At 41.9% G+C, this 23,899-nt stretch overlaps 1 protein-coding gene and 1 long non-coding RNA gene across 4 annotated transcripts; one reads left to right on the forward strand and one right to left on the reverse strand.

The window, feature by feature from the left end:
* The first annotated feature begins 1,830 nt into the window (after nucleotides 1-1,830).
* On the forward strand, nucleotides 1,831-13,690 carry LOC101158238 (clavesin-1). Of its 3 annotated transcripts, none has more exons than XM_011488640.4 (8): nucleotides 1,831-2,153; nucleotides 3,580-4,119; nucleotides 5,900-6,070; nucleotides 8,684-8,802; nucleotides 9,835-10,009; nucleotides 10,084-10,194; nucleotides 10,466-10,686; nucleotides 11,258-13,690. In XM_011488640.4, the coding sequence occupies exons 2-8, from the start codon at nucleotides 4,021-4,023 to the stop codon at nucleotides 11,334-11,336; spliced, it is 975 nt and encodes a 324-aa protein (XP_011486942.1). In that variant the 5' UTR covers nucleotides 1,831-2,153; nucleotides 3,580-4,020; the 3' UTR covers nucleotides 11,337-13,690. The 3 variants fall into 3 exon arrangements, with proteins under 3 accessions (XP_011486942.1, XP_020568243.1, XP_004080866.1); XM_020712584.3 differs by having other exon boundaries at nucleotides 1,834-2,153; nucleotides 3,640-4,119; XM_004080818.5 differs by having other exon boundaries at nucleotides 1,834-2,153; nucleotides 3,643-4,119.
* Nucleotides 13,691-14,988: 1,298 nt separating this feature from the next.
* Nucleotides 14,989-16,124, reverse strand: LOC144988400 (uncharacterized). The gene is made up of 2 exons (XR_013652314.1): nucleotides 15,978-16,124; nucleotides 14,989-15,091 (listed from the first exon to the last, which is right to left on the reverse strand). It is a non-coding gene; the product is annotated as an uncharacterized LOC144988400 (long non-coding RNA).
* Between the last annotated feature and the right edge of the window lie 7,775 nt (nucleotides 16,125-23,899).

Genomic DNA, 23,899 nt, shown 5'->3' on the forward strand with positions numbered 1-23,899 from the left:
CTTTAAAAGAAATACTGCATTTTCTGCAATAATGGTAAACGTTCGTAGATTATAAACAATGTACTGTGTTGATGTTTATGTGTGTGTGTGTGTGTGTGTGTGGGGGGGGGGGGTTAAACCATCACGTGGTTCCTGCACCCCCAGGGGAGAGGTCAAATATGGGCAACAAACTGGGACTTTAACAAGGTTATTGTTGTGGTTACAAGCTTTCACGTTTAGTGGCCTTAACCCACAAACAGCTTTCAAAAGTCAAAGCATTTCAAGTCCTTTTGCAAAAAAATTGAGGTTTACTGAGTGTGTGGATGAGTTAGAAGTTCGTTCCTGTTTTCTACCCAACAGCGTCCGTGTGTGTGAACGGGGAACTGCATGTCACCCACTTTTTCCTTTGTTTGACACGGACAGATCCCACCCCAGTCATCAATAACAAGGTCAGCAATCAGCAGATGTTCGGGTCCAGACTCTCTTCATCTACTCAGCAGAACCAGAACACTTTGGGTCAACAGTCGTCAGAGGCGTTCCTGGCTAGTTTGACACCCTGGGCGAAACAAAACATCATTTATATCACTTTTTTATTAAACATGACTAAAATATACTAGTTAAAGATTCACATTTAAGATATAGTGCGTAGTTAGTTCATATTTAACACGCATCGGTTTGTGTGTTTTTTTAAGGCTGGTTCTGGAAAAAAAAATCACATTTCTTTGTTGTTGTTGTTTTTCAACCCTGAATGAATTAATTCCGGTCATTTCCGTTGGCTTCATGATTGAACATCAAAGGAAACTAAAAGACAAATTCTCCTGTTTTTGTGCTCGAGTGTCACATAAAACTGTATAAAAAAAGAAAAAACGATTGTGTTCATTAAATCTGAAGCATTGATTGTACATGCGAAGCTTAGATAAAATCCACCAATAGGATAATTAACAAGACTGTTTAATTAAGTACAAACCTTTATTAGCCAAATGTTGCTCCAAATTTTAAACAGTCAATTTGGTTTTAATTATCACTTATCAGCAAGTTTTAATTTTGGACCCCCGCCTACATTCCATTATCCTTGGAGTGTTTTTTCCTCTTCTTTCTAAACTGGAGGATGTTTTCTCTATTTTCCACAACCTTCAATAGACTTTACTGCCTGTTAAACAGAGTTAAGATGAGTGAGAAGATGGAAACAAATTCACTTTCTATTTTTCTCTTGAACTTTTTATATAATCGACTGAAGACATAAAGTATATTAATTTTGTGGATGACAACTATTTTTTGTTAGGAAGCAGCTGTTTGTTGCAGGTCTGCAATCATAAGAGGTGAGTCTAAGCCCCGCCCCCTCCTCTCTACCTGTGCACACCTCTGCAGCCCCCTCGCTCCTCCAGTGTTTTCTACACAGAGTGCAATAGACGGCCATCATAGAATCATAGAGGCAGGTTGACGCGATAGTAGGGGCATCCTCGGGCAAATGGCACTAATTTAAAGTGGAAATGGGCGGTTTTGGTCTAGAAAAACTGCGGAGAAAAAATAAAAAAAAGAGTAGTTTTTTTGGGCGCACATCATGTGCCTCCAGTCCTACGAGATTGCCACTTTTTAGAAGAACTTTCCATCCCATAATTCCATCTCTGTGCTGCAGCACAGGGATGAAAGAGCCGCATCGTAAAATGAAAATCTTCAAGAAACAGTGTTTTTCTACTTTTCATTTGTGATCACAAAGAAGTGTGACTGTTTGTCAAATACAGTGTTGCACATATCGACAGAAATGAACTTATTTAAATATTGTACATTTTATTTTTAAATGACGTATTTATTGGATGAACTCGTTTATTCTGAAAGTCCATCACCGGAAGCGCTGCGTCGTTTCGGTGCACTTGACCCGTCCTTCACGCTGACGTTTTCTCTGTCGGGATCTCTCCTCCTGCTCCTCCTCAGGAGGACTCTGGCCTTCCTCCTGGCGTCTGCAGCATCATTTCCTCCTCTTCGGTTTCCGTCTCTGACCTTCATTTCCTTCTGCGGTCAAACAGAAATCGTCTTTGTTCGCGGGCGGGATGCCGATGGCCGCTTCCTCTAACTCCTCCTCTTCCTCCACCTCCTCCTCATCCTCCTCTCCTCTCAGCCTCAGCACCACAGCCGGAGGGCCGCTGGGCCGGAACCGCCGAGCGGGTCTCTGCACTGTGAGTGTTTTTGTTCCACATGATGCGTTCAGGAGCTGAAGTTCTGCGGGACAAACCATCACAGGAAGGCGTAAGATGGGTGGTGGTGGTGGTGATGGGGGGGGTCATCCAGAAATTGAGCTTCACTTTACACTGCTTTGCGTGTATGTGCGCACGTGCGTGTGTTTGACGGAGGACACGTCAGAAACAGCTGGTGTCTTTTATTAACATGTTTTTTAGTGTATGAACATGTGACACAAATGTGTGAACATGTCAACACACATCAACACAAAGTCACAACAACTGAGCTAAGATGAGGTTCGTTCTCTGTAAGGGTTCAAGAGTTCACCAGCTGTTCATGCATTAGAGGACTTGAATGAAGGCGGTTCTGATGCTCTTGGTGGTCGTGTCACTGGAGCTCAGCCTTGACCAGCTGAGAACCGGACAGGAAGTTCTCTGAAATCCTATTTGGTCTGTTTAACACAAGACGCTATTTGTTGTTGGGTTTTTGCTCCATTAGAAAAATCCCAACTAAATAAAGTGTCAAACTTTACTCAGACACGTCCGTCTAGGATCTTTTGGGTCACTGAGACCCGGATCTCCCTCTAGAAACCTCCTGCGGTTCTGCCATTGATTATAGACGAGATCAGACTGAGCGTTCCAAACAGGAAGTGCCTGCTGCTTCCAACAAGCCAAAATGCCAAACAGCTGTGACTCTGTCCCTCTATTGGCCAGAAGGACCTTCTTGATCTGATACCTTTTTTTTAAGAACACGTTCCGGATAATTTGATATTCGGTTCTGCAGTTCAGGTTATTCAAGTCATAAACGGACCAATCAGATGCCTCAGTAAAAGTAGGTGGTCTCACGTTGAACTTTACAAAACTCTTGATTGACAATCTTGTGTAGCCTGCTTCTAAATGGTGGAGGCCTTCCAACAAGCTCACTCCTGATTGGTGAGGGCGGTTGCCATAGCTCCCGTCAGTTGTGACCTACAGCTCATGGTCATGCATGGTCATAGGTGAGGGTAGGAACAGTGACTTGCATGACTGTAGCTGCTCTCTGCTGCTCCCTCCTTCACTCACTCATGAACAAAACTCACAAGTCCCAGCCAGCAAGGCCGGCTAGCACCGCAGGGATGCCAGGCCGCCTGGCGGACAGCTCAGTTGTCAACCGGGTTAGCGTCTGGTTAGCTAACTGAGTGTCCACTCCTCCATTTGAAACTCTCCGTCTACAGGAGAGGACAGAATTTAAGATGGTTTTCCCCAGGACCTGCAGAACGGACTTTGCAGACCTGAGCTGGATTAGCTCTGATGCAGGCAGAGGTCTGTCCTGACCTGACAGATGAATGTAAACGTGGGCTCTGTCAGAAGGAACAGATCCAGGATCAGACCTCTGAGACTGCTTTGCTCCAAAGCTGATCCTGATCTCCTCATGTTTCTTCTGCAGGAGCTCCACGACGGACCGAAGTGCCGTCATTGACCGCCGCTCTTTCTCGCTTCTCCCCAGCAGACCGTCACCTTTAACCTGCTCCGCCGTGACTGAGCGCAGTCCAGGTCGGCAGAACGTGACAGAACCATGACAGACGGCGGGAGGATGAGGATGAAGCTGGGACGAAAAGGATGATCCTGCTTTATCGAGACTGATCCAAACTCCAAAACCAAAAAGTGACGGTGTGTCAGCGTCCTGGGAGTTGACAGCAGAGACGATTGTCCTCGGATCCAAGCACTTATCCAGATTGTCCACTTTCAGCTGTGAAATGTAACTTTTGGAAACCAACATCCTGTCAGCGAACACGATTGTCTCAGGTCTCAAGTTCCCATCCGCTGGACTCCTGCAGATTAAACTGCAGCAGAAAACAGATCAGGAAAATCCAGCAAAGACTTTGCCATGAATCACCTTCATTCCAGCCTGAGCTCGGAGATGATGGAGAAGGCTCGCTTGGAGCTGAACGAAAACCCAGACACTCTGCATCAGGACATCCAGCAGGTACAGGAACACACACCCGGGTCTTTGCACATCCACCTAATCCAAAGATGAGCCTGCAGGTTCTTCTATCCCAGCAGATCCGGCTTCTCCACTAGAAAGGTCTTCTCCCTCTATTCCTGATCTATGGTGGTGTGTTTAACCTCAGAGCTCCATCCAGAAGCTCTCAACCCTCAGCTTCATCATGGAGCAGAAACGTCGTCTCTGCCACTCAAACACTGTGACAGCTTTGTGCTACACCAGTGGTCTCCACGTTTTTCAAGCCACAGACCGGTTCAATGTCAGACGTTATTTCACAGACCGGCCTGTACCGAGACTGAAGTGAGTGTCTGGTTTTTTAGCTTCCAGTTTCCTGTAACTTTTGGGGATAAAGTTTATCTTCATCCTCGGTAAAATATCTACAGCTGCTTTAAACTTTATGTCTACAATAGATTTCATGTAGGAACCATTAAAATGGGATCTAGATTTTCTCTTAACTCACAACTTTTAATGTATAAGATAAAAAAAAATCAGACGCCAACTTCAGTCTTGTTCGACTTTTAAGACGTGATGAATAATTAATAACAAAATAAAAACAAAATTTCCAAATATAATAATAAATGTGAATCCGCTTTTTGAATATCTTTATTAGCAGCATCCTGATAACATTAGATAGTATCATTATTATCCATATTTGGAGTAAAGGCTCCTGGTCTTTGTCTGGTAAATGCAGATTTGTTTTATTTTGAAGTCAAGGGTTCTTCTTCTATTTCCTCTCTGGATCTTTTCAGTCAATAGAAACTTTCCAAAATTGTTTGTTTTTTTACTAACTTTGCCAGCTTGGAGGTTTCAGTTTAGCGGTTTCTGGAGCCGCTTTAAGGATGTAATGGATGGATTTTCCACACGTGACTGAGCGACTTGACATGCGTCAAGAATGAGTCAGACGTGGCGGAGAGAATCCAACAGTTTCTAAAATTTAAACTCAGCGGTCTCTTAGGTGTGAGTGTGTGTTTGCTTGTCTCTGTCTCTGCACCACGGTGAACCCCACTCTCAGCCTTCAGTGGGGTAAGTTCCAGCGTCACTGTGACCCTGGTTGAGGGAGGGTCAGACAATGGATGGAGGAGTTTCTCCACATTCTCCTAAACTACCTTACCTTCTTCTCATGTGAGCTGCTTCAGGACACCTCACCTTTGAAATTCCTTGTTTGACTGTTATCCATAGAACCACGTCTATGAACTTACTGAGCCAGTTCAAAGGTAAAATTTTGAGGTCAGACAATATTTTCTTGAGAGCGGTCAAGAAAATCTTAGAGCGGTCGACCTCTGATCGAAAGGTTTAGTTCCTGCCTTGCCTGCCCATGTGTTGAAGTGTCCTTGGGCAAGGCACTGAACCCACATTGCCCTGGTGGTTGCAGGTTGGTGCCAGTGTTAGACAGTAGAGCTGCCATCAGTGTGTGAATGGATGAATGGGACTGAAAATGAATGGGACACTTTGGGCCTCCCTTCAGGTAAAATATTGATCTTAGTTTCATTTTTAGTTTTTTTTCTTTAAAAATATAAACATTGTTATAAAATATAAAAAAATAACCACTGTTGCCATTCCTAATAAGAGAAGCCAAAAGCCAAAGAAGATATTTGAAAGCTTAAAAAAAGAAGATGTAAATAAAGACGTAATGAAATGGAAGCAATAGGATGTAAACAGTTTGTCTGCATGGTCTTATTTGGAACAGGTCTGCACCCTTCATGGTTCCGTTGTGCTCTTGTGGTTCTGTTTTCGGCCTGAATAAGTGCTCTTGTCTTCTCAGGTGCGGGACATGATCGTGACCCGACCGGATATCGGTTTCCTGCGAACGGATGACGACTTCATCCTTCGCTTCCTGAGAGCTAGAAAGTTCGACCAGCTCGAAACCTTCCGACTGTTGGCCCAGTACTTCCAGTTCCGGCAGCAGAACCTCGACATGTTCCAGAGCTTCAAGGTTTGTGGGTTTAGATCTGCATCATCTGGGCTTTGCGATGCTATTCAATGAGTGTTTCTCAGGTCTTATAAATTTGGCAATAAGTGAGTATTCCTAACCTGCAGCCTGGCTGTTAGTCAGCATCACCAGTATGTCATACGTGCATGCAACTTACATTATCCTTATGAACACTTCACAATACACTTACCACACTGCTACGCTCTATTTTCATGGCGTCCCTTGACGTGGTCACACAAGCTTCAAGGGAACTGCAGGACACTCCTGTGCTCCCCTTAAGGTGCAGCTGCTCCTCCTTATGCCCCTCCACGGGCGCAGACAACCCAAAAACCTGCAGCCCCTGGACGGGTCAACCCGTCGTACAGGAGCATGCGAGGAAGGCTGAAACGCTGGCAACGTCATGAATCTTCTTTCTTGAAACATTTTGACACAAGCCACCTAAATGTTTTCCAATCTAGTTACCATGACTCAGCTTCAAGGCAACGTCACCTGGATAAATGAGAACACGTCAATATCATGAATAAATGTTCACAAAAGGGCCGGATCTACACAACCGCACACCAAACAATCACAAATGGAAACACAAACATCTGCACAACCAAAAACAACCAGGAAAAGGGATTCCTGAACTAAAGTCCTTTCATGCGACCCACTGGAATCCATTTAACCGCCATGTTACCAGGGGACAAACTCCAAACCATGGATGGTCAGTGATGTTTCTGTGCTTACTAAAATAAATATGTTCTTAGTCTTTTTAAGTCTGTGCGGTGGCAACTAAAGGACTGAAGGATTTCCTGCTGAAATGTTGTTGTAATGTGAAGGTCGTGTCACTCACTACCTACATTTTGCACACAGATGACCACTGGTCATTCGTGAATATACGTGGAAAAAGTGAGAAGAGTCGTGGTCTTTACGTGACAGTATCACAGATGTATTACGAATGAACCACGTTAAAACCTCGGTAGAAGTATGAATAAACCACGCAGAGAACACGTACATCAATGTAGAACATGAACCGTGCGTGATTATTGTGTTGTTTACATGCAATTCATTAGTGATTCATGCGTCAATTAGGTAACTTTAATGTGATACATGCTCCGTATACGCGATATAAAAGTTATACATCGGTGGTACACGCGTGAAAAGTCTGTTAGACATACGTGGAACGGTTGTGGAAAGCCACCAATTTGAGTATGCATCTAGCAAAAATCATGCACAATTACATAAAATTTATGTAATAATTGCATAAAAAGTTACGTAAAATACGCGTAAAATGCGTAATTCCAAAGATTTTGAAAAATGGTATTCATGTCGGTCAAAACCCTCATTGGACATTTGCGCACCTCAACAAATGACAAATGGGATGAACACGCATGAATCACGTTCATCACGCATGTATCACGCAAGACAGAAATGTATATGTGGAAAATGCGCAGCATGTATGTAGTGGCCGTGACACAACCTTTAGTTTTTGTGTGGTTCTGTGGCAGTCGTCTCCTCTGCAGAGCTTTCTATTTGGTTCTTTGCTATCGCATGGGACAGACTGCTAGAGGAAACCCAGTAGTGTCAAGAGTAAAAGTCAAATGTCTTCACTAGAATCAGTTGCATAATCTTACATTTTGTATTAAGATGATCCAGATGCCCTGAGGCTTTAATCTGGCTGTCATTCTTTACGACTTGCACTCTTCAGATCTACTAAACCACTGTGGGCTTTTTCAAAATTTAAAAAAAAAAAAAATCTTTATTCAAATTTTCTTTGCTAAACCAATGGTCCCTATTTTTGTTTTCTGTTTGGTACCAAGTGGCCCACGGACAGGTACCGTTACCAAAACAGAAAAAGAAAATGCAAAAACTTTAATTATTTCCAGTTAGTTTATTTTAATGTTGATAACAGAAGATTTATTTAGGAAAACTACCGGATTCTGTCGTCCACATTCGTCTGTCGCGTCACATGACCTTCTCTAGAGTAGTAAAATGAATAAAAAAATAAACCGCTAGAGTAGCCCAAAGCTGTGAAAAACAATCATTTGGAAAATTTCTTTGGGGAGACGAGAGTCAGTGAGGAACCCGAAGAAGAGGCTTCGACTTCAAAGAAACATAAAGCTGCTGTTTACAGAGAAAACCAGGAGCTTTGCTCCAAAAAGGGATTTATTGAGCCCCTCTGCCTGATGCATGGCGACTGACTTTGTATGTTTCACACGCAGATATTAAAGTTGCAGACATGATGATTCATGTTGATTATTATATTTAGAAAAGACATGTTTTATGACGGTTGTCTCATTTTATTTCCCTTTATTTATCCATCATTAAAAGTCAGAAGCAGCTAAAGTTAACGAAAAAAATCTGTAATGTTGCTTTAATTGAATTATTTACAAATCAAAAACAACTTCTACAAATCAACAACTTTGTTTCATTAAATCTTTGTCATCTGTAAAAAAAATCTACTGATGTGTTCATATTCTTTTAAGCAAAATTTTCTTGAATTAGCATTTTAATTGGAATAACAGGTTTTTCAGGAATATTTAACGTAAACTCCGGCTTTGTTCCGTTCGATAACATTGTCTGACATTAAACCTGAAAAGGTTGGTTAACGTTTTCAACTTTTGCGCCTGTCAGGTGGATGATCTTGGCATCAAGCGAGCACTGATGGATGGTTTCCCAGGTGTGCTGGAGTCTCCAGACCAGCATGGACGAAAAATACTCATTTTGTTTGCATCCAACTGGGACCAAAGCAGGTAAAAGTCATTGGGATCATTTTCATGACCTGCATGGGTTTTGTTCAGCTGTCCTTAGTTTGTGTCTCTGTTCTTGAAGTGGTTTTAAAGATTTAGATGATACATGTATTAATATTTATGCATAATATTTACCTGGCCAAGGTGAACATTTGTTTGTTCTGTTTTAAAGTCTTGTTTTCAGGATCAGTTTCATAGTGAAAGGTAATGAAGTCCTCAAACATCCTACTTAAAAACTGACCATACGGGCAAATTATTCCCTCAAAGTCTCAGACTTTATAAGGTTTGTGTGTAGAATGACTGGAATAAGAATCATCTAAAGTGGTTTTTCTTATTGAAATCAATTCCTAAACTCTTTAGAGAAAACTTATGTTACAAAAATGTTTTTGGAAGAAAAACATCAATAAAAAAGAAAATGTTTTGAATCTAAACTTGTTGACTCCCAGCTTTTAAAATGATATTCAGTCGGTGTGACGTCACCCAAAGAAAATGTTTTACTTCAGACTCCAGCCAAAGTCGATTCAGTCGGCACATTTTTTTGTGTTTAGGACGCCGCTCTGTCGGGAAGCGCTGATTGGTTCAAATCAGTCTGTCATTGTTTCTATGGCAACCACTCTGGCCAATCAGGAGGGAGCTTGTTGGAATTCGACACACCTACCACTTGAAGCGTTCTCTGGAGAATCTGTCAATCAAATGTTTGTAACATTGGACATGAGACCACCTACTATTATTGAGGCATCTGATTGGTCAGTTTAGAACTTGAATAACTTCAACCACAGAACAAATGTCATGAAAAGTCATGTACTTGTTCTGTAGTTGTCCTAATAAAAATTCAGATGCTAATGCTAATAAGGAGCTTAGAAAGGTTTCCTACCCAGAATCCTGCACTCCCTGTAGGCTTTGTGGCCTGAAGACAGAAAGAGCCTGACGAGTCATTCACTTCAGAGACGGGTGCACTTTGTTTAGAGGTGTAGTTAGCACCCGATACACTATTTTTCACGAGTGATTAGCTGATCAATAGCTGCTCTCCAACAGGAACTCCTTCATTGATATCCTGCGGGCCATCCTGCTCTCTCTGGAGGTTCTGATTGAAAACCCAGAACTGCAGATCAATGGCTTCATCCTGATCATCGACTGGAGCAACTTCTCTTTTAAGCAGGCCTCCAAGCTGACGCCCAACATCCTCAAACTGGCCATCGAGGGGCTCCAGGTGGGCTCATGGTGCACTCCGACCTGCTTTGTGCTGATACGGTGTTTGTTAAATGGACCCGATTGTCTCCTCAGGACAGTTTTCCGGCTCGGTTCGGCGGAATCCATTTCGTGAATCAGCCGTGGTATATTCATGCCATGTACACCATCATCAAACCCTTCCTGAAAGACAAGACCAGAAAAAGGGTGAATATCAGTTCCTGTTTGTTTGATCGTCCATAACCGTCCCTTCTTCATCATCACCTCTCTCTCTTGTCTTATCTTACCTTCTCATCTGCCTTCCTTGGTTTTCACAGAAATGATGCACTTCTTTTCATTTCTTCCTCCTCTCCTCACGTTTGCTTTTGTTTTTTTAAGACAGTTCTTTTCCCCCCCTCCCCCTGTCCCCTTCCTTCCTCGTTTCCCCCCTTCTCTTTGACTCCTTGTTTCCTTTCCTGTGCCTCCTTTATGTCCTCAGATCTTCCTCCACGGGAACAACCTAAACTCACTCCACCAGCTCATCCTGCCTGAATGTTTGCCGTCGGAGTTCGGAGGAACGCTGCCGCCGTATGACATGGGCATGTGGGCGCGCACGCTGCTGGGACCTGACTACACCGACGAGACCGAGTACACGCTGACGTACGACGCCCTGCACGTCCGGGAAAACTGTGGAGGAGGAGACAAAGATATGATGAAAAGGTGAGGGAGGAGAAAGGATCAGACTGAGACGTTCACACTGAATGCGATTTGTACGTCAAATTCGTAGCTCGACGCTTTTCCATAAATGATGAGCTGCTGTCCCGCATCAGTCCAAGGAGGGAAAACACAAGAATCCCATTAGAGGAACTTTGTGTTATTGTCTCCATACAAAAAAGAAAAATATCACAACGTTCAGGAAGATTCTCCTTCATGTTGGTTTTGGACTCCGCCCACTGATCACGTCATCAACGGGTCACGTGCCAAAGCTGAGTTTCTGATTAGATAATGCAACATGTTTTCTTCATTAAAGTTCAAATATTTGAACTCTGGATGCAATGGAAACCATCTGAACGCCGCGCCCGACGCTTAAAACGTGCCGCAGATCAAGTCTGTACATTGACCTCAGACTGAAGTTGGACGACCCTGATGTGCGCCTCACGTTTGGCGTGAACGCAGCTCTCTATGTTTCCCTGTGATCATTGATTCTGCTTGGTTTAGTAAAGCTAAAGCAGCGGCTTCACATGCAGCTTCTTGGGGGCCTCCTGATGTCTTTTGTTGTTCTGTTCTGTAGGTCTCAGTCCACGGTGGAGACAGGAACCCTCCGGCAGACAGACAGAGAGAGCAGCACGCCGCTGCTTGCTCTGGACTGAATCTGCACCCTCTGTGTGCATCAGGGGGTAACTCTGACTGCAGCTGAATGTCCTGACTTTCCAGACATTTGCAGCTCTGATGTTTTTACTTTCATCAACCAAAAGCCACAATCAAGCTTCGAATGTCAATGTTTCATTCCTTTTGATTTCAGCCTTGTTGTTTCGCCTTGAGGGTCTGTGATGCTAAGAAAAAAGAATCAATATGAAGAAAGCTTTTGTAAAACTTCTTTAGTTTCAGTATTACTCCCTGAAATATCCTTCGAACTCAGGATTATATCCTTTCTCTTCAGATTTAAAAATGAATTGTTCCTTTAACTCTTGCAGATGTTAAATGACAGAAGAATATGTGGGAAGTCACATTATTTTATTCTAGTTCAAATTATTTTAAAGCTAATTATTCCCAAAAGTCCAAAGGGACCAAATGTCCTCAATCTCTGGTGCGTCGTCATTCTAAACAGGGAACTTGGGTCAAAGGCCTCACAAAGACACGTAGACAAACACACACACTCACATTTTTCTTTTTGAAGTTGTCTTTAGTTTTTTTAATGAAAAACAAGCTGTCATTGTCTTACTTCTGTGAATCAGCCTAAAATTTATGAGCTACACAAAAAGTAAGCTTCAAATCCCAATCATAAAAAACAATTTGAACAATTTTAAGCCTTTTTTTTAAATTCATGTTTATCTTTCTTGTTATTTTGTAAAAAACTTTTATTTATACCATGGTCCGGGTGAATACTCACTTCTTTTTGGCTGCTGGGTGTGGATTAAAAAGTGATAATCCACAGTGACAATTCATTCATTTGTTCATCTTCTTAACCCTTGTGCTATCCTAGGCACTTTAACATTGGGATTCGGGTCATCTAGACCCACTAGACAGTGCGCTGAACCTTTTTTCTTCAATGATTTGTGATCTTCACTGGTGTCCATGGAATACCTGAAATCCTCTTCACCTTTATCCACCTTTGTCATGGTAGGAATAACATGTCAATGTAAGGGTGGGGGTCATAGGATAGCACAAGGGTTATCCTATTGTCCCTTTCGGGGTCACGGGGCTGCTGGAGCCTATCCCAGCGACTCGTGGGACATCCTGGACAGATCGCCAGTGTGTGGCAACAATGATAATGCACGGCTAAAAAAGAAGTTCTGCTCACACAGCTTAAATGTTCTGTATCACTGCGCTGGCTTCTTTAAAACAAACTTTTGCTTTTCAGGTATTTAACCCATCCTGACCATCAGTATAGATATCGCGTTCCTTTGCCGCTGCAGTCAATGTCGGCTCAATGCGTCACCAAGTGACAGTCCGCTTTTTGTGAAAAAAGTGATCCAAACCGAAAAATACAAACTGATGGAATATTTATTTCTTTTGTAAGTGACCATGGTATAATAATGTTCTTCAAAGTGTGCATCATCAGAAACGAACACACTTCACAGAAGCAACCGTCTTCCGCTCACATTTAATTTTGATTTAAAACAGACATTTTTGTACAGCATTTTAGGCAGGTTAAAATGACAGATATTTTCACTAAATATTATTTATTGGATTTTTTTCTTCAAAAAGTTGCTACCATGGAAGGAAACACACATATATTACACCAAAACCACTGTTCTGCTGCAGTATCTATCCTTTCCCACTAAAACTATTTTTAACATGAAAGGAACGTCATGGTTTTCCAGAATAAAGCTGGTCTATCATGTTCAGTCATTACAAAAGTTAGATGCATTAAATAAAAGCCGGTTTTAGAAAAACATGAAACATTTTCAAGCTTTAGGCTGATTAGTGAAACCTGTGTTTGGTAACTTTAGCTACTGATTGGTCTGCCAAGTGGTCAAAACACTGAAAAGAAAGTGAACTAATGATTTGTTCTTTGCTTTAAAAGTGGATGTAGATCAGATTTTTCTCATCTTTTGTAGAGAATGTTCATGAGAGCACTTATTTTTTTATAAAACCATCATCAGAAGAAAGACTGGGGATTCTGAAAAATGTGACAGTAAATGTAATCCATGAATACCTTCAAGCTTGTGAAATTCTAGTTTAGTTAGAAGAACTTTTCAAATCATGTTAGACTTTGCACAAATCTTTTTTCCTGATAGACGCCGCATAATGTAAGTTTTTTCACGAGTAATCTGAGTACACTCTCAATGTAACAGCAGCTGCACGAACTCTGAAAAAGGCTCACAAAGAACTGCCTCTGAATAGAGAAGTTCTGTTCTTCCTGAATGATTGTAGTTCCAGCAGGTTCATCAGGTGCTGAACAGGATCTTTTCTGCTCCATGGATTTGTAAACCTGCAGTGTTCTGATTCTCTCACTTGGCTGTATTACCTGTTCATGAATGTATAAACATTTACACTCAGAGAGGCAGCGTTGTTGTGAAGTTTCTGTTGCAAGAGCTGAACAGTTTGGTTCAAACATGGTGACTTTTTACTGCTAATTAAAACTCAGAGCTTCATCAGTAAATTTCAACCCCAAAATCACACAACATGTTTGTTGAATAAAAAGAGTTTTGCCTGTGCTCCAGCCAGGAGCTACAAAATGCACAGTAGGGAAGAAAAAAGAATCATACATACATCACACTGGAGAATAAGTCGCACTTTTGGGAGACATTTTACAAAATGTGGGAACAAGAACCGAGCACAGGCGTCAGCTCACCTTTACACAAATAACATGCGTGACAGAATGAAATGCTTTACATGTGTGTGTTTTAATGCATAAGTACGAGCTGTAGTTCTATTGTGTACGTGTTGACATGTTTGTGTGTGAACATTTTTCGAGTTTACAGGTGTGTCTGTAACATTTGACACACTCAATTATACATCTGCACCTGACAGTGATGATTTTAAACTTCCAGCAACTTCTTGCTTTATGATTATCTACTCCCGCCAGCCCTCTGTATTCATCCTCCAAATTCCTTTAATTACCCTTTTCCCCCTTTCTTATGTAACCCCCTAATACCCCTCTCTCTTCTTCCCTTCTCTCCGGTCCAACAAAAAGCTGATACAAATATCAATATAAATAAAGTTTGAGCGTAATTACAGAAGGGGTTTATTCAGACATACCTCTGGTTTGTCAGAGTAAAATATGTCCAACACAAGAGGCCTTCAGCTCTAATCTATCTGCTCAGCTGTTGGACAGGAAAAGTCAAAAAAAGAAATTATATATATGTCACACTGGTGATTGAATCAGCTCGATAAAATACTGTGCAAAAATGACTAGAAACAATTAAAAATGTAAAAAGGGATTTAATAAATAGTAGTCTAAAAACAGCTGTAAATTGGTAAAAAAAAATAAAAGACATAAAAGTTTGATTAAAAGTCCCAGCTAAAAGAGTCCAGTCCCAAAGCCGCGCCCCCCCGAAGTCCACCGTTGAATCCGGCCGTGGAGGGGAAAAAACCAGCGTCTGTGCGGCTGAAACGAACACACAAAAAACGAAAAAAACTTCAGGGTGTTACACCAACATCAGCCACACGCATCCAGGCCGGTCGGGAGAGCAGACTTTCCTTTATGCACCGATCGTCAGGCCTTCAGGTCCCACACGCAACTTCTCGGTCAGCCTCGGCGTTCCTCCACACGGTCGACGCCCCCGTCTCACACGGCTCCCGCTACGTCTTCAAGGCGATCAGCTGGTCCGCCTTCCTTTGGCTCTCAACCGGAGCTTCATTCCTTGCGGCACGCTTCAACTGCGCTGCGTGCGTCTGCCTCAGGTGCTTCCTTCTCCGGCAACTGCTCAGAGTTCCATTTATGCAGTGGTGAGGGGTTCTGCCCAATGAGGTCCAGGTGTGTGTAATCAGGTCCATGATCCAATAAAATTAAACCGCATGCAAAAGTAAAAACTAAACAAAACAGCACAACATACAAAACCACCCAACACCAAAAGAAATACTAAGGATCAGCACAAATATTACACACATTCCGGCCCACCTTTGACATATACACATCGCATATATACATCACAAGTCGCACTTTGGGGGAAATTTAACAAAATATGTGAACAAGACCAGAGTGGTTCACTTTAAAAAGCAAATCATAACGGAATACAGTGTTCCCTCGTCTATTGTGGAGATGGGTGAAATCTGTGAAGTAGGACTGTAGATGGTGAAGGCCGTAAAACTCCTCACTTCACACTTTATAGACTTTTCTCAGACAGATATGAACATTTTCCCACTTTTTTCTCTTGTTTAAACTCTCACAACTTTCATAGAAAAATAAGTCCAGTGTTTGTCAGGAATTGTGTCACAGGCCCAAAATAGGACAATTCAGGTGTGCAAGACACCAGATTTATTTATTCTTGAACTTGGAGCACCCCTGGCACTGGAGACATACAGCCAACGCACGGATGCTATGAAGATCGGAGAGGGTTAGTGATGGGGAAATTACGAGGAGTAGTCAGAGCATAAAACAGGAGGAAGGCTTATTGGGACGAGGAAAGTGATCCGCAGGGAGAAGAGGGGCGGAGTGAAGTCCTGGTACAGTAAATGGAAGGAGGTGTGGCTCCAAATGGAAGTCAAAAAGGAGAAGGACGCTCATAGGGAGCGTTATAAAACTGGGGCTCAGTCACAAGCACTTTTGATTTCAAAATCCAAATAATTCTCTCCAGAAGGGTCTCTGGGAACAGTTCCACAATTTCAGTAATGCAGGGACTTACGAGGCTTGGGGCAACATGGTGTGGCAGGGAAACAGCAGCAGCAGAAGCAGCAGCAGCAGCAGCAGCAGCAGCAGCAGCAGCAGCAGCAGCAGCAGCATGAAGCTGAGAGCGGAGGCTGGAACACAGGCTGAGCAGCTTAGCAGAATGTCAGGCTGACCTGAACAGGTAGACCAGCTGACAGTAGCAGGTAAGTTGACTGAATACCTGCAGTGCCACGATCTGGCAGAGAGTGAAGGGCAGAGGCAGAGATTTATGGGAGCAGGCACATGTGGAGGAAATCAGAGACGATTAGCAGAAGCAGGGCTGCCCCTGCAATGACAGTGAATGGAATGAATCTACGGTAAATTACCAATTGATCAGAGTCAGGTGGCCTGGCCACAGGTGGATCAAATCAAGCCCTCAGGCATGCAGAGCGTGTTTACAAAAATTTGTAAAAGAATGGGCCGCCCTCAGGAGCTCAGTCAATTCCAGCGTGGAACTGTCATAGGATGTCACCTCTGCAACAAATCCTGAAGGGAAATGTTCTCGCTCCTAAACATTCTATCTATCTTAACAAAAGGGAAGACTTTGTGAACAACAGCAACTCAACACCAAGTGGTAGACCACGTAAACTGACGGAGAGGGGTCAGGGGAGGCTGATGTCCATCGAGCGAAGAGGTCACCGACTTTCTGCACGGTCAATTGCTGCAGAGCTCCAAACTGGTGATGGCAATCTGATAGACAACTCTGGGTTTGGAGGTTGTCAGGAGAACGGTACATTTGGGACCGCATTGTGCTGAGTGTGAAATGTGGTGGAGGAGGAATTATAGGCTGACGGGCTGGCATGCTCTTCATCTCCGCCCCCCTTCCTCATAAATTCCCACCGCAGCACCTTCCTAGGAAGCAAAATTCTCATACAAGGGTCTTGAGCTGTTTTTGTGATGAACCTGGAGGAGTCAGGTGACTGAAAGAAAATCCACAAAACCACAACATTAAAACGAGAATAGCAAGGGGAACACTGGACAAGCTTTTTTGTAATGAATTTTTTTGTCTGATCCTGATTCATTATGATTTGAACAAAGAAATACTCAGAAACAGAATTGTAAGCTTAATTTTCCTCATATTTGTCCTCCACCGTGAAAAGAAGGCAACAAGAACATATTAAAAACACCAAAAACATAATTTTCATTGGAGTGGGTCTAAAAAAGAAATGCATGCAGAGTTGTGCTAAACAGAAATCCACAAAAGACAACAAAAGGTGAAACATAATATAGTGAGAGAACATTGGAGGTTAGAATAGTAGATTAAAAATATTCACGCTTCACCACCGTAATACATTGAGGCCCTTTTAGCTTCATGAAACATAGGAGGAACTGAGCAACTGGTACAGAGGTCTGCTACCTGGGGCTCTGGAGCCACATAGGGGGGCATTTTACGCTTCCATTGTGGCTCTCTGGTTAAAAAAAACAACTGAAAGGTAAATGTACAGTAAAATGTAAATAATAAGTAAAAAAGCAAAGTGAACTAACTCAAACTTTAACAAACTCATTCGCATACAGATGAATGAGTTTCACAAGTCAAACTAAAACATTTTGATTGATTTTTGTGTCCCACAGAAAATCAATTGGAGGTCAGTAAACACAATGAAAGTACATTAGATTACGAAGCAGATTTTCTAATTTTGGACAAATTCAAGGATTTTTAAAGAGTCACTTAATCAGCTCTCATTTAATATTAATTAGTTAGTTTTACAACACTTTGGCGAAACCACAAACAGTAAAATCAACTTTTTTTGGTTTTCTTTAAATCCCTGCAGACATCACACTACCTATTACTACATTCACTGCATTGAGATGATCCTATGTGACACAGGGGTCTTTTATTTTGAAAGGGAATCATGCGAACTTCTGTCAAAAGTTACCCTTGTCTTATTTAAAAAAAAAGGCTATTTTCTTTTTATGTTTTTTCTATTCCGAATAACGTTAGTTCATTTTTATTTATCATACTAGTTTCAATAACATAAATGTTGTGTCTTATTTTTAAAGCTAGACTTTGTGGCTCTTATTGGGTTGTTGTCAGTAAAAACTGAATGGCTCTTTAAGTGTTAAAGGTTGCAGATCCCTGATATTCTAGTATATCAGCCCAACATCTCAACAATTGTTCAGATAACCATAGCATAAAGAGCATGCTCACAAATCAACTAAACTCTTTACATCACTTCAAATCACAAAATCTATTGAATTCTTTATTCTCTGTGACAATTTGGAACAATTGCGTCAAGCCCAGGGCAATGGTTCTTCTTCTGTGTTGTTGTTAGTAGCCAATACTGATATACACACCTACAGTGCCTTTTAGTGGTTATTGCTATTTATTTTTAAAAATTACATCTAAGTTGCATCTGATTATAAGTCTCACCCTCGGCCAAATTGCAGAAAAAGTGACTTATACTCCCAAAAAGTATTGTTAGGTCAAAACTCACTTAATGCTGGGAAAAAGAAAAAGTGTGTATGTGTAAATTAAAGTGGTGGAAAAAGGATAAATCAGGGTGGAAATTTAATATTTCAAAAGTGACTTATAAAATTTAAGAATAATATTTGAAAAGAAAAATAAGATTCCAAAAATAGGTCAACCGCAACAGGTGAGATTAATTAAATCCGCGTCAGCGTGCCTGTGAGCGCATAGTGATTTACGTGTCGCGCAAAAAAGGTGATCACTGATCTGACAGGCGAGCTGAAGGAAGCAGACGTTCGGGCCAACCGTCAGATGAAAGGAAAATCCACCCCAAGGCATCTAAAAAAGTGGAGAGGCAGCCGGTAAGATGCGGAAGTGATCGGGGGTTGATCAGCTGTTTCAGGGGTGCCTTTAGAGATCAGCTGTCTATCGCGTTATCGGTGCGCTTTAGACGTGGATTGTTTTGAAATGTATTTTCTGTCTGCTTGATTAATTGATCACGGTTCATTGTTGTGTGAAACTTGATAATTTGAAATATTATATTTTTGTTATTTGAAATGTAAAGTATAGTTATTTGTAATTTAATTGTAAAACAGAATATATTTTCATAAGTATTATTTCTGTACAGGTTTTTCACCTTGTTTGGTTTCTTCAACCACTCATTTACACTGGAAAAGGTCTCTGTCCAAAATCAAATACAAATAAAGAAAAGAGACACATTCATGGAGTTCTTGAGTCATGAGTGGAGTCCTGCTGGCATTTCCTCCATTTGATGCTTTCCCCTTCAAGTGGGGCAAAAATAACTTGACAGTGAAAAACCGGCTTCTAACTGTGGAAAAGTGGACTCCAACAGTGAAATCAGGAGCTGGATTTTGAAAACACATCAGTGAAAATCTCCAACGTTGTTGAACAACACACAGTGAGAAAAGCAAAACTGAAACACCGACAATTCAATTAAAAAAAAAAAAAGGTTGCCCAGAAGCTGTAAATTAATTTTGTGTGAAAGGACTTAAAGTATTAAGAACATCACCAAAAATAAATATCAACATGTCTGAGTCTGAGAAGTCTGTGGAACAACTAAAAGTTGAGAGAACCACAGCAAAAAGATCATTCACTCGTTTAGCCAACTCCATTCTCAGAAATTATGAGGATATGTCTGAAGAGGAACTCAAAGAAAGTTTCAATAAACTTATTTTGGAGGCTGAGAAAGTTATGAGTGCAAATGATGAAATGGAAATGGTGTTAACAGAAGGGCAGAAAGCTGACATTGAAAAAACTGCAAAGGAATGTGAGCTAAACCTGAAAGAAATTAAAGCTCTCCTCCTAGAAACTATTTGGAACAACTATGGGCATCTTGAATTAACCACAGTTTTACAAGTGGCTGAAACTGGGTGTGAACACGTAGCTGCAATGCGCCCAGATGGCAACCAGGAGGCGTACGACTTCATGCTCACTCATCTGAGAGATTTGACAAAATCTGCAAAAGAGAGATACAACCAGTGGAAACGTTGGATCCCGTCATGTAGTCAAGAGGAGTTTCAAAATCGTCTCATAGCACTTGAACTGATGGTTCCAAAATTAACCTCCAGAAAGGCTGAGTTCATCAAAATAAAAGTCAGGGATTCTGAAGGAAAAGGAATTCTTCCCACGAACGTTCCAACACCTGTTGTTAAATTGAAACCAATGACTCTTCCAAGATTTGGTGGAAATCAGCGAGACTTTTACAGATGGAGAAAAGAATGGGAAGCTCTTCAAAAGCAAGGCGAGCCAACTGGTTCAAAAGAAGTGAAAAAATTTCAATTGTTGGACAGCATCGATGAAAGAGTCACAAGAAACCTCCGTCTTAGAACTTACAACACAGCTGAAGAAATTCTTCGAGTCCTGGAGAACCGTTTTGGCAACCAAATTGCAATTGCTATTGAAATAGTGGAGGAACTGCAAAAAATGCCACCTGTTAAAAATCACCAACCAAGGAAAATTGTAGACTTAATTCAAGCTGTGGAGAAAGCAGTCCTCGACTTAAGTGACCTTGGAGATACAGGTGCAATTAAAAACCCACTTGTCACAAAATCTATTGAAAGCAAACTTCCTATGGTCCTCAAAAAAGAATGGCTGATGTATGTAGCTGACAAGAGGAACGCGGTGACGCCCGATAACCGCTTTGACAGTCTCCTAAGCTTCCTCAAAGATCAAGAAAACATATACGAACAGCTAAATCAACTTTGGGATGATGAACCAACCGGAAGAGAAACAAAAAATGAAATCAAACACACCAGAACAAGGTCCACTAAACAAGACAGAGCAGCATGTGTGGTCTGCGGTGATCCGAACCACAAAAGAAAACTTTATTTCTGCAAGCAGTTCCGAGGTCTGAAGACGGATGAGAAAAATGCTGCAGTTAAAAAGTTGGGAGCATGCAGAAGGTGTCTCGAGGTTCATGAGGACTGTTCTTTCTGTAACCCTGCATACTTGTGTAAAAACCAAGATTGCATGTCAGAAAACATGGCTGTACATCATTTTTGTCTATGCCCAAAGGTTCAGCCCAAGAAAAGTGAGCGGAATCAGAAGAGGAGCAAAGAAGATGCAGCGAAAAGTCAAAGTCAAAAAAAATATACTCAAGAGCAAGAGGAATTCTTCAGTAAACTGTCACCAGAGCTGGCAGAACAATGCAGAGATGTATTTTCAAATACTGCAACCAGAGCACTTAATTCCACAAAAGAACCCAGTTTGTTGCAAGAAAATGGCCTAAGGGAGTTTCCAGTGATCATGATGCTACTGACAGTTACTGCAAATGCTGGACAAAAAATCGGCGCATTAATTGACCTGGCCTCTGATACGAACTACATCACCCATAAGGCTGCAAGTAAGCTAAATCTCAGAAGTGAAAAAATAACACTCATCGTTCATGGGGTTGGTGGAATGAAAGCTCATGTTGAAACAAAAAGATACCTCCTGAAAATCAGGGTGATGACTCCAAAAGGTACGCTAAAATCCCATCAAATAGTGTGCTATGGACTAGAAAACATTGCTGATATCCAAAATCATGTGACAGCAGAACAGCTTCAAAAATTCTTCCCAGATATTCAACTAGCTGAATTGGAGAGACCCAAAGAGATACAACTACTCATAAGCCACAGAGAAGGACAAATTGCACCACAAAAAGTAAAATCTGTTGGAAACCTTGTGTTGTGGGATGGACCTCTTGGGAAAACAGTTGGAGGAACTCATCCAAAGCTTTTTGAGGGGTTAACCATTTCTGCTCACATGTCAAAAACACATTTCACGAGATCAATGAGAACAGCTGCTGCAAGATATGAAGAGGTGGTTCACAGCAAATTCAAGGATTTTTCGCAAGATGTCTGCACTGAACAGGGATTGCAAAATTCAAGTACTGCAACTACTTTCCGTGACTTCCTTGAATGGTGGAAATGGGATAGTGTTGGCGCTGCATGTGTTCCTAAGTGTGGAGGATGCCGTTGTGGAAACTGTCAACCAGGTGGTAAGGAAATGACGCTCGCGGAAGAAAGAGAACTTCAAGCAATAAAAGAAGGACTTACCTACACTGAAGGTGACAGACATAGCAGTGAACCACACTGGCACGCCAAATATCCTTGGGTGGAAGATCCAGCATTTCTGCCAAATAATCGAAGGGCAGTAGAGGCCACGTTCTTCAGAACAGAAAGACGGCTAAATAAAGATCCAGAGTGGAAACTCGCTTATACTGTTCAAGTTCATGACATGGTTGAACGAAAAGCAGCAATGAAACTGACAAATGACATCATCAGTGGTTGGACTGGGCCAGTGTGGTACATCAGCCATCTCATTGCACCAAATCCCCACTCTGCTACTACTCCAATACGACTCGTATGGAACAGCAGTCAAAGGTTCAAAGGAGTCTGTCTGAATGATTTGCTAATGAAGGGTCCCGATGTCCTCAACCAGATTCCTGCTGTCCTCCTTAGGTTTAGGTGTGGAGTCTATGCTGCCTTAGAAGACATCAGGAAGATGTATAATTCTGTTTGGTTGGAGGACAAGGAAATGCATCTGCATAGATTCCTTTGGCGAGACTCCGAAGAACAAGAACTGCAAGAATATGCAATCACCAGAGTAAATATGGGTGATAAACCCGCAGGATGTATTGCACAGCTTGCAATGCGAGAAACTGCCAACTTGCCTGCTTTCACTCAGTTTGAAGAACGTAATGTGATCCAGCGCAATTCTTACGTGGATGATATATTCGTCTCCCACAACAACCCTGAACGACTGAAAGCCATAACAAGCAAAGTGGAGCAGATCCTTAACAGTGGAGGTTTTGAACTTAAGCCATGGGTCTTTTCCGGCCAAGGTGGGAAGAGCCAAAGTGGGAGGCAAGAAGAAAGTCATGAGATGGAGAAGATGAACACAAAACCTATAATTTTACCAAATCAAATAAGCCAAACTGGAAGCAAAGCATTGGGTCTGGGTTACGATGTTATAGAGGACAAGCTTCACATTTTGACCGCAATAAACTTTTCAAAGAAGAAAATGAAAATGCGACTTGGACAAGATCTATCACAAGACCAAATCAGACCATCCACACCAAACCCACTGACAAGAAGGGAGCTGCTCAGTCAAGTCTCAGGATTATATGATCCTCTTGGTTTAGGAACGCCGATCAAGCAGAAATGTGCTATAATTGTGCGTAAAGCCTTTCAAGAGGCAAAAGACAAGAAGTGCCCAGTTGATGAGACATGGGACATGGCACTCTCAGATGATCTTCGAGAAGAAGCAATTTCACTCTTCGAAGAATATGTCAAACTTGCCAAAATCAAGTTTCCCAGGGCTCTGACTCCAGGATTCTTCATCAGCGATCCTGTGGCAGTTACATTCTGTGATGGGAGTGAACATACCTACGGAGCTGTAATGTACCTAAGGTGGGAAACGGAGCAAGGACCTAAAATTCGACTTGTGGAATCCAAAGCAAAATTAACTCCAATGGACCATAAAGGAGATGCTATAAAGTCTGAAATGTGTGGAGCTGTCTTCGCCTCTCGCCTAAAGGTGTACTTCGAAAGTCACTGTTTAATTAAAGTCAAAAGATGGCACCATCTCCTTGACAGCCAAACAGTCCTCAGTGCGATACAAAGGGAAAGTTATGGTTTCCAAACCTTCTTCGCAAATAGGATTGGAGAGATCCAGAACAGCACAAGAACGGAAGACTGGCATTGGATTCCTGGTTCCTTAAACATTGCTGACATTCTAACAAGAGGCACTGAAGCAGAAAATCTTAATGAAAACTCAGAGTGGCAGAATGGTCCGAAATTCTTGAGCCTGTTAGAAGAGGAGTGGCCTGTGAAGTCAGCCAAAGAACTGGCAACGGTAGCAAAGGAAAAAGTCAATAAATTGCAAAAAGTCATTCATTGCTGTACTGACAAGAGCCCAAGCAAAGAAGCCAACAGTTAAGGAAAATTCATGTGAAGATCAACCAAAACCAGGAAGACCATCTGCAGGTT

This window comes from Oryzias latipes, chromosome 20 (assembly GCF_053564925.1).
Source record: "Oryzias latipes strain Hd-rR chromosome 20, Olatipes_Hd-rR_3.1".
NCBI classification, from domain to species: domain Eukaryota; kingdom Metazoa; phylum Chordata; class Actinopteri; order Beloniformes; family Adrianichthyidae; genus Oryzias; species Oryzias latipes.

Coding starts and splice junctions, on each gene's coding strand:
- LOC101158238 (XM_011488640.4), top strand. CDS start 4,021: ATGAATCACCTTCATTCCAGCCTGAGCTCGGAGATGATGGAGAAGGCT. Junction 8,803..9,834: donor TCCAACTGGGACCAAAGCAG/GTAAAAGTCATT, acceptor GCTCTCCAACAG/GAACTCCTTCATTGATATCC. Junction 10,010..10,083: donor TGGCCATCGAGGGGCTCCAG/GTGGGCTCATGG, acceptor TTGTCTCCTCAG/GACAGTTTTCCGGCTCGGTT.